At 41.5% G+C, this 8,995-nt stretch overlaps 1 protein-coding gene across 1 annotated transcript; it reads left to right on the top strand.

The window, feature by feature from the left end:
* Positions 1-1,098: 1,098 nt before the first annotated feature.
* On the top strand, positions 1,099-8,401 carry bms1 (BMS1 ribosome biogenesis factor; the record flags this gene model as incomplete). The annotated part of the gene is made up of 12 exons (XM_010769689.1): positions 1,099-1,655; positions 2,640-2,741; positions 3,123-3,274; positions 3,381-3,462; positions 3,580-3,653; positions 4,558-4,749; positions 4,868-5,056; positions 5,701-5,881; positions 6,284-6,342; positions 6,482-6,604; positions 7,354-7,501; positions 8,166-8,401. Coding segments are annotated over 12 exons (2,095 nt in total), but the record flags the coding sequence as incomplete, so codon positions are not given.
* Between the last annotated feature and the right edge of the window lie 594 nt (positions 8,402-8,995).

The following is an 8,995-nucleotide window of genomic DNA, read 5'->3' as shown; positions in this document are numbered from 1 at the left end:
CCCCCACACACACACACACACGCGAATGCACACACTCACAATCAGAGACAAGAGCGGAGGAAAGGAGGAGAACAACAGCTCTGGTGTCTGCCCGTTTGTGTCCCCCCCCAGTTTCAAATTCGTTTATTATTATTTTTTAACCGCAAGCCGTTATCGTCACGGGAGAAGGACACAAACAGCCTGCCCAGGTGGACGCGCGCCAACGCGACAACGAACGTAGCGTGCGCATTCTAAAAATAGCTCACAGATGGTGAGCAGGTACCGCGGTTTTGAACTACAGTATTGAATTTGACAGAAAACAACAATGAAACGCCAGCAGAAGAATAGTCTAATGAGTTGGGTGAAAAAAAAGACAGGAGATGTGAGTTGGTGTATTCAGTAAATTAGCTCAGGATAATTGGATGTTCTGTCTACTCTACACCTGTTGATGTGAGGCTAATGCAGGATTTCCTAGCTTGATGCTACCGGCATTTAGCGGCAGTGACTCAACAAATTGCCACTTAAAATGTATCGTCAGGAATGTATGACGTGTATTGTTTAATGTTAGACTCACACCAATAGGTCAATATGATCATAACACGATTGCTTTCATATCAGAGATCAGATGAGGTGGAGCTGCCTCCAGCAATAGAGGATGAGGCAGAGAGAAGCAGCAGCAGCACAGGGTTGCAGCAGGTATGTTATATGCTGTAGTCAGGTGATTTAAATGTATCAATGAAAGGAAGAAGTGTAGGCTACATGATAAGAAGGGAATACAGTTTGAATTAAAGTAATAAAGTACAGTGTAATACTGTACTTTATTACTTTTTAATGTACAAATACTTTGTTACTGTACGATATCAATAACAATAATTCACAGCTCCTCTCTCTGCTCCAGAGGATACAAAATGTTCGGGGTACCCGAGCAGCACCCTGCCAAGGCAGTAAACCTAGGGGAAACACTGTAAAGTATTTGCTTCACGCTGTGCATGTTCCCGCGAGGTGCTGTGGGCATGCATAACACGGCGCTAACAGTTCATGAGCGAGCGTCCACCCCCTGCACTCTTCATTTGAAAAGGAAATGTGATTTTTTTTTTCTTGTCTTCTTGTGTGTGTTAGAGAGAAGGGGGGTCCTCAGGAGGAGTCTGTCTGGGACCCTAACACCCAGAGAGAGAGGAGAAAGGTGGTCTTCGCTGAGGAGGATAAGGAGGAGGATGAGGATGATGATGATGAGGATGAGGAGGAGAGTGGGTCCAGTGATGATGAAGAAGGTGACAATGAGGACAGTGACCAGGAGGAAGAGGATGAGAAAGAGGATAAAGACAAGGACAACCTGTCCAAGTTTCTCAAAGTCGCCAGGGCCAAATCTGATGTGACAGTAGAGCCTTCAGCTCCTCCTGTGAAGAAACAGAAAGTGGAGAATAAGAACAAGGAGCAGCAGGAGCAGAGCGGAGAGCTGCCTGCGTTCGCCGACAGTGAAGACGAGCTGGAGGTGAGTGAGGAAGAGGAGGAGAGCGGAGAGGAGGCTGGGAGAGCAGGAGACTCTGGACACTGCTCTGAAGAGGACGAGGAAGACGGTGAGGAAGAGTCTGAAGGTGAATCAATGGAAGAGGATGCAGCTGACGCTACAATGAAGAGCGGCAGTGAGGAGGAGGAGGAAGAGGAAGAAGAGCTAGGTAAATACACTGCTAAATCTAAAAGCTGTTTTAAGTTTCCTTTCGGATTATGGGTCAAATATTGAGATACAGAGGACCAATTCCGATATGTATGACCTTTTCTGTTTCTCCTTTGTGTTTGTGATAAGTCCATCTATTAGCTGTTTAGAAGCTTTGGATCCTATCAAATCATTTCTGGAATTGGTCAAATTGTCATGGAATGGTAGGTATCCAAGTTCCATTCTTTTTTTGTATCCTAACACTTTAAGGACTTCTAAATAAAACCCTGAGAGGCAACGGAGAAATAATAATTATTGGGATCCATTTTCTAAGTCTCATTTAGGTGGCTCTTGCCAAGATGCCACGTGTTTCTTTTAATACTCATTCTGGCCCTAGGTATCTGAGATGTTCTAAACAGAGCACAATGGTCCAGATATGCATCAATACAAATGATTTCTAGTTAAAATATACACATGACAGTAATGTTACACAACTAGAATTGAGCCTGACAAGTAAATTAATTTGCAGGAATTAATTAGTTTTTACAAATCGGTCGAGGATTTTGGAAAAGACCATGGTGTAAAAATATTTGTTGTCACCTGTTCTTAAGTCATAAACAGAGGAGAGAATACGGTTTGGATCAGAATTAGAACATTTATTTTCACATTAAGTTTATAGAGCAAAACTTTGCGAACTCCACTGCAAGTTCTGCAAACCCCAGTATGTCATACGATCCAAAGCTCCAGAACAGATACATGTTTTTTGTGTTGAGAATATTTAGTTTTGTTTTCATTGATTACACTGTTACTGTTATTTCTTGGTGTACTCCGACATGTGTATCTGTACAGAAACTGTTACTTGATGTTCCATGTGTCAGCTCAGGCTCCTCAGAAAGCTTCTCATAGGTAGAGCTTCCATTGGTCCGATGGAACCTTAAGGCAGCTAGACTTTGTCGATGTTAGGTAGTGATACGGATCACTCATTTCATTTATCTTCCATCCACAGGGGCTCTGAAGTGGAAGGACGGTCTGCAGCAGAAAGCATCAGAAGCGTTTCTACGGCAACAAGCAGCTATCCCCAATCTGAGAAAACTGGTTTATGGCTCAGGTAGGACTCTGGTTGCATGTGCACATGTATATTTATTTCTATTGAAATTATGTATTTTTCACATAAGAGAATACATCTCTTTATCTATATGATTTGTTACTGTTGGCCAATTCGTCACCCCGGACAAAATATCCGAATGAGTATGTTATTATTGTCTTATTTCATTATCTCATTATTATTCTTGGCAAGTGACTTAGTGTACATTATCTTCCAAATATAAAGATTATTTCCAAGTGAAACAGAAGCTGTGCATTAAGCCATGTTTGTACATTTTGGTTCTAATGTCATGATGATGTGGAAATACATTTCTAATCCACATGATAACATATACACCTCTGATTTTCAGTGTGTTTTGACGCTTATCCCTTTTTGTTTTTTCAGTTGTGGCGGCAGATGACTCTGAGGAGGAGGAGGAGGAGCTGGGGGGGCTGTTCAGAGTGAGCCGCCCTCAGAAGAGTAAAAGGTTCCGGGCGGATGCTGTGGACTGCTCCCGCTTCACCCCTGACTCCGCCCACAACTGGGACCTGGAGGAGGTGAGTGGTTGAGATTTTTAACGTGCTGTTGGTATGAAAATAAGTAGAAAAAGATGTTGAGATGAAACCTACATTCTTTAAAGGTTGCCATGTTTTTGTTTTCTAGATGCTGAACTCCATCAGGGACTGCTTTGTGACGGGGAAGTGGGAGGAGGGCCAGGATGCTGCCACGCTGCTGAAGGAGGACGGTAAGAGAGGAGGACCAATTCTCCAAGTTATAAAAACAATTATTATTTCTGAATACCGGACATATGAGGATGTTTAACTGACCTTAAAGCAAAGTCTTGTGTGTCTCTTGTGTGCAGAGGAGCTGTACGGTGACTTTGAGGATTTGGAAACGGGACAAATTCACAAGACCAAACCTGGAGATCAGGCCGAGGTACGTCTGATGTACAGGGACACTATCACACTTTCACTACATGAGTTTCACAGCTAAAGCAATGTATAATAATGACATCATCACAATATTTACTGAAAAATATAGGAAATTATATATCATGCATTGTTTTATGTCTCCAGTAAATCAAAAACACTTAATTATAGGAGTGCAGTAAGGTGGTGAGAGTATGTAACCATAACAGAACAACGCGTACAAAAAACAGCAATTATACTGACACAAAGAGAGAACAGAAAGCAACTGATATTTTTTAAGAGACGCTGTTTTGTTTTCTCTTATCACATGTGTATTATTAACATATTAATGTTTAATTATCTCATTATTACAATTACAATGTGGAACATTCTGACACCCCTACGTAGTCAGGATGTTCTATATTGATTACATTTCTTTATTACTAGAACTTTGACGCTATTAGGAAGGGACAAGCATCTCAGAATGATGGTTGTATGCCATGGTTAACATGGCTATTCCATTCGATTTGAAATAAAAGTATGACTTTGAGCGGTTTTACAGTTTTATCCTTGAATGAAAGGGTGTTCTAGTATTCTGGGTATGTAGAAACACTCAAAAATAAAACTGAAAGTCAATACTGTAGTGCCGTTTTGTAATTTGCACTTTCCAGACTGTACTTTGTTTGGATGGATAAACAGCAGTAGAATGCTTAGAGCTATTCTCTGAAGCAGCTCATTTGAAAAACACATGTATTAGGTCCTGAATAAAAAGCATCTTCTTAATATTTGATGACATTAAAGGCTCTCAAACATATGACAGGGTATTCCAATGGTAACAGTTGACCTGAATTCAAGTGTATTTCAAGTTTCTAAATAACTCTCATTATTACCTTTTTAGTTTTCTCAGTATGATGATGATTTGTGATCTGCAGGATAATGAGAACGATGAAGATGATGACGATGAAAAAGAAGAGAGTCTGGTGAAGGTGGATGAGGATGTGACCCTGAAGACCAAGCGTCTGGAGAAGAAACAGAGGCTGAAGGAGCGATTCGATACGGAGTACGATGACGGAGACGCCACGTACTTTGACGACCTGAAGGAGGAGCTGCAGAAGCAGGCGGAGGTACTGAGGATCTGTTATTCACATATAACATACACATAACAGCTGCTGGAATCATACATCTGACAAAGATTCATTATACTGAAAATCTATATGAGAATGTCTCTCTGTCTTCCATCAGCTGAACAGGGCGGAGTTTCAGGATGTGGACGATGAGACCAGAGTGCAGTACGAGGGCTTCAGGCCGGGGATGTACGTCAGAATAGAAATCCCCTCCCTCCCCTGCGAGTTCGTCACCAACTTCGATCCCCATTATCCCATCATCCTCGGAGGCCTGGCTTCTGCGGAGGGCAATGTGGGATACCTGCAGGTACATTGGCTGTGATCTTCAGTAGATTTACTGTGGACCTCCTCTGAAGTAGTAGTGGTCATTCAAACATCACACGGAGACCAGGAAGGATGAATTAGATATATAAATGTTGCAACAAAAAGATCAGTTGCTGTTTAGAGCGGTGTTTCTCAAATTTTTTCATACCAAGGACAACTTAACCAATAAAAAAACACTCACGGACCACCTAACTCCACAAATATCCAAAAACACATGGTTTTTCTAGAACAGATTACAAATCGCCTGAAAATGGTACAAACAAGTGGCAACATGTGTGATGAAGGTGTTGCGCTGGGCTATATGAAACTTAAGCTCGCTCCTTTGCGGAAATATTCGCGCGAGAGTGCGGAAAACTTAAATTTATTTATTTATTTCAAATGTGAAATTTTACCAATATACTCACGGACCACTAGGAACCACACTTTGAGAAGCACTGCTCTAGAGTGAAGAGTGAGGCAATAAATGCAGAAAACACAATATTTGTATGAAAATCCTCTTTGATCTTTACGGCGAGGACCCTACAGTGAGAAATATAGAACATAAAAGGTATACAAGAAAACACCAATCACATTCTGTGCATGTTATAAACATGTATCTAAATATTTGTTTTTGTTTTTCTGTGTCAGATGCGTTTGAAGAAACACCGCTGGTATAACCGCATCCTGAAGACCAGAGACCCCCTCATCCTGTCTCTGGGCTGGAGGCGCTTCCAGACCATCCCCCTGTACCACATCGAGGACCACAACGGGCGCCACCGCCTGCTCAAATACACGCCGCAGCATATGCACTGTGGAGCCTCCATCTGGGGTGAGCCCACACTGGACTATAGGGAAGGATGTTTTTCATGGAACTAGAAAGAGTGTGTGTTGTAGCGTCTTTCTCTAAATGGCTGTGTGAACATGAACACAATAATCAGATTCAGGTTAAAATAAGACAACACTTTCATTGGCTGCATTCATAAATAAATAAATGTATATTTCTGGTTCCATGCTTTAGATAAAAGTGATATTGATAGCCTAAAACTATCATCTGTGATGTATTAATACTGGCCCTCTAAAGTCAGTGGAATAACTTCTTCTTGTTTATTGAGACTTTTACTCCCGAGCTTTTGACAAGAAGTGTTCTCTAGTTATGCCTGATATAATAATAATAATAATAATAATAATAATAATAATAATAATAATAATAATAATAATATGTCTCCCTCAGGTCCGGTCACACCGCAGGGAACAGGCTTCCTGGCTCTTCAGACAGTAGCAGGAATCAAAGTAAGTCACTCTCCTCTCCAGTGATCAGTGTGAAAGGTTGCTTCAGTTATCAGTAGTTTGTCGGAAAAAGCTTGGCTTTGTAATGATGCATTAAAAGCTGTGTGTAGTTTACTTATAGACTGCTGTTTTCCCCCTGCAGGCTAACTTCCGTATTGCAGCCACAGGAGTCGTCCTGGACCTGGATAAGTCTGTGACCGTAGTGAAGAAGCTCAAACTCATCGGTTACCCCTACAAGATCTTCAAGAATACCAGCTTCATCAAGGTAGAGAAACCTCTGATCATCTTCATCTCATTCAGGTCTACAGCTCTGAGGGGGACACTTAAACAGTTGGAATAAGATGTGAGAGATCAATAGTGGACATAACCCACATTATAGAGACATCTGAAGTATACTCGTTAAAAGGCTAGTCTTTAGCATAATCAATATCAGGGTTTATTCTGTTGTCTTCCAAAAGAAAACATGGTCCTTGGTTGAAGGAACTACATAAAAGACAGACATGTGACAATGAAAACATACTTGATAACTGAAACACATTGGCTAACTAAAGCCCTTTCAAATCTACCTTTTTTGGTCTGGATTTTTGGACTTTCCAGTTTTATTTTAACCAAAATTACATGAGTGATCATTGCAGAGTAAAAAGTAAACAGTTAAGGTGTCAGGTGGTAGTGAAGGTCTCAGTTTTCTTAAGACCAGAGTATAATCCATATTTCTGCCTGTATACTTTTAAGCGAGAAGGGAATAGAGCCTGTATAAAAAAACATAAATTGCAAGAACAGGGAGTACTTCTTTAGTGCAACATTGTAATGTGAAACCAAATCTAACAGGAATAAATATACTGCAACAAAAACACAAATCTAGGTCTGACAGTGTAAAAGGCCCCAAAATAACCAAACATATTTGTAGAAAGTCAGAGTTGATGCTAGTGTTTTCCTCAACGATGTGAAGAAGCAGTTGTTTAATATGTAAATACTTTTTATGTGCAGTGTTTTGATTGGACTCTGTGTTCACAGGGCATGTTCAACACAGTGCTGGAGGTAGCTAAATTTGAAGGCGCTTCTATACGAACAGTATCAGGGGTCAGAGGTCAGATCAAGAAGGCTCTGTCTACACCTGCTGGAGCTTACAGAGCCACGTTTGAGGACCGCCTGCTGATGAGTGGTGAGCTTCTGCTTCACCTGTGTTCTTATACTGCAGACTGTAACACTCACATACTTGTCATCTTCATAACAGTGTAGTGAAGTCAGCATCACAAGAGCTTGGGATTTTGAAATATTGCTCTGTAGCAAACACGTTCCACTACTTACATGTTTTTGTTCAGCAGGATAATCTCCATTTATTAACAACACTTTAATCATTGTTGAGGCGTAAATGTAATCGCCAGAAGTAAAAAGCTAACATTAGGCTTTAAAAAAACGGAATCACTGTGACATGACTTCACGCCACCTCCGCAAAGCTAAAGGCGGCTAATGCTCGGTGTGATGAAGTTTAGTCCAATTTGTTTTATTTTTTAGCAACCGTGGTTTTTATTACTCATAGAAGCTTTAGACTTTCACAAGACTGGTATTTATTGATGTTTTTTACATCGTATTACAAAACTTGAAAATCTCTTCAACTTGTGTTAATCACAGACCTTATATTAGACATCTAACCAAAAGCATGTTCAAAATGTAATCTAACAGTTCCCTTCCAGACAAAGAGCCGGAAGTACCTAATTTCCAGGTTTTAGGACTGATTCCTGCACCCCTCTATGGTTGTCTTTATTTCATGTCAGACAGAGTTGTGTTGGACTCTTTGGTCTTAATGCTGATGTGTTTTGTTGCAGACGTGGTGTTCCTGCGCTCCTGGTTCCCGGTGACTGTTCCTCAGCTTTACAACCCCGTCACCTCCCTGCTGCTGCCCGTCAGTCAGAAGGACGGCTGGGCGGGCATGAGGACGCTGGGCCAGCTCAAACATGACCTGGGCATCCGCAACAAACCCAACACAGACTCTCTGTACAAGGTAGGCCTGAACACCTGGCCCAATGAAAGAATGGAGATAAGGAGCAGTGCATTGCTCTAATGGCGGATTTCCACTGCAGAGCCTCGCACGGCTTAGTACGGTATAGTTAGGCCTTGGTAGGCCAGGCTCACTTTATGCTGCGTTTCCATTTTAGTAGCTGGGGCAGTAACTATAGTAACGCAGTGTAGGCGGACCCGTGACGTCATCTTCAATGCAAAACACAAAACCAACATCAGCCGTTAGCTGTTAGCCCTCAGAGCTCACAGCTCTTCATATCTGTTCAGAAACTAGACAAAAGTTAAACAAGTACAAACCACAGACTGTCTGTGTCATGGCGAATTCAGTCGCTGCTTTATTTATGTCTGTAGGCCGTTGTTGTGAGTGTGGACGGTCGGAGCTTATACAACGTTAGCTTAGCCGATCTCCATTAAGAAAACACGCATTTTAAAGGTGACATGTCATGCTTTTCCGGTTATTACCCGTCCCCTTGTGTGTTATGAAGGTTTTTCTGCATGTAAACGGTGTGCAGAGTCAAAACCCTTAAAGTACACCCTGTAGCGAGTAAAACTCTAACACAGAAAATACCTCCCCAAAACGCCTCGTTGGTGAAACGTCATCATCCATTTGATTCTTCCGGGTACGTGCTTACGAAAG

This window comes from Notothenia coriiceps, unplaced genomic scaffold (assembly GCF_000735185.1).
Source record: "Notothenia coriiceps isolate Sejong01 unplaced genomic scaffold, NC01 NC01_scaffold00007607, whole genome shotgun sequence".
Classification (NCBI taxonomy): Eukaryota; Metazoa; Chordata; class Actinopteri; order Perciformes; family Nototheniidae; genus Notothenia; species Notothenia coriiceps.
The sequence above is the reverse complement of the archived record's forward strand: the minus strand, read 5'-3'. Positions and strand labels throughout refer to the sequence as shown.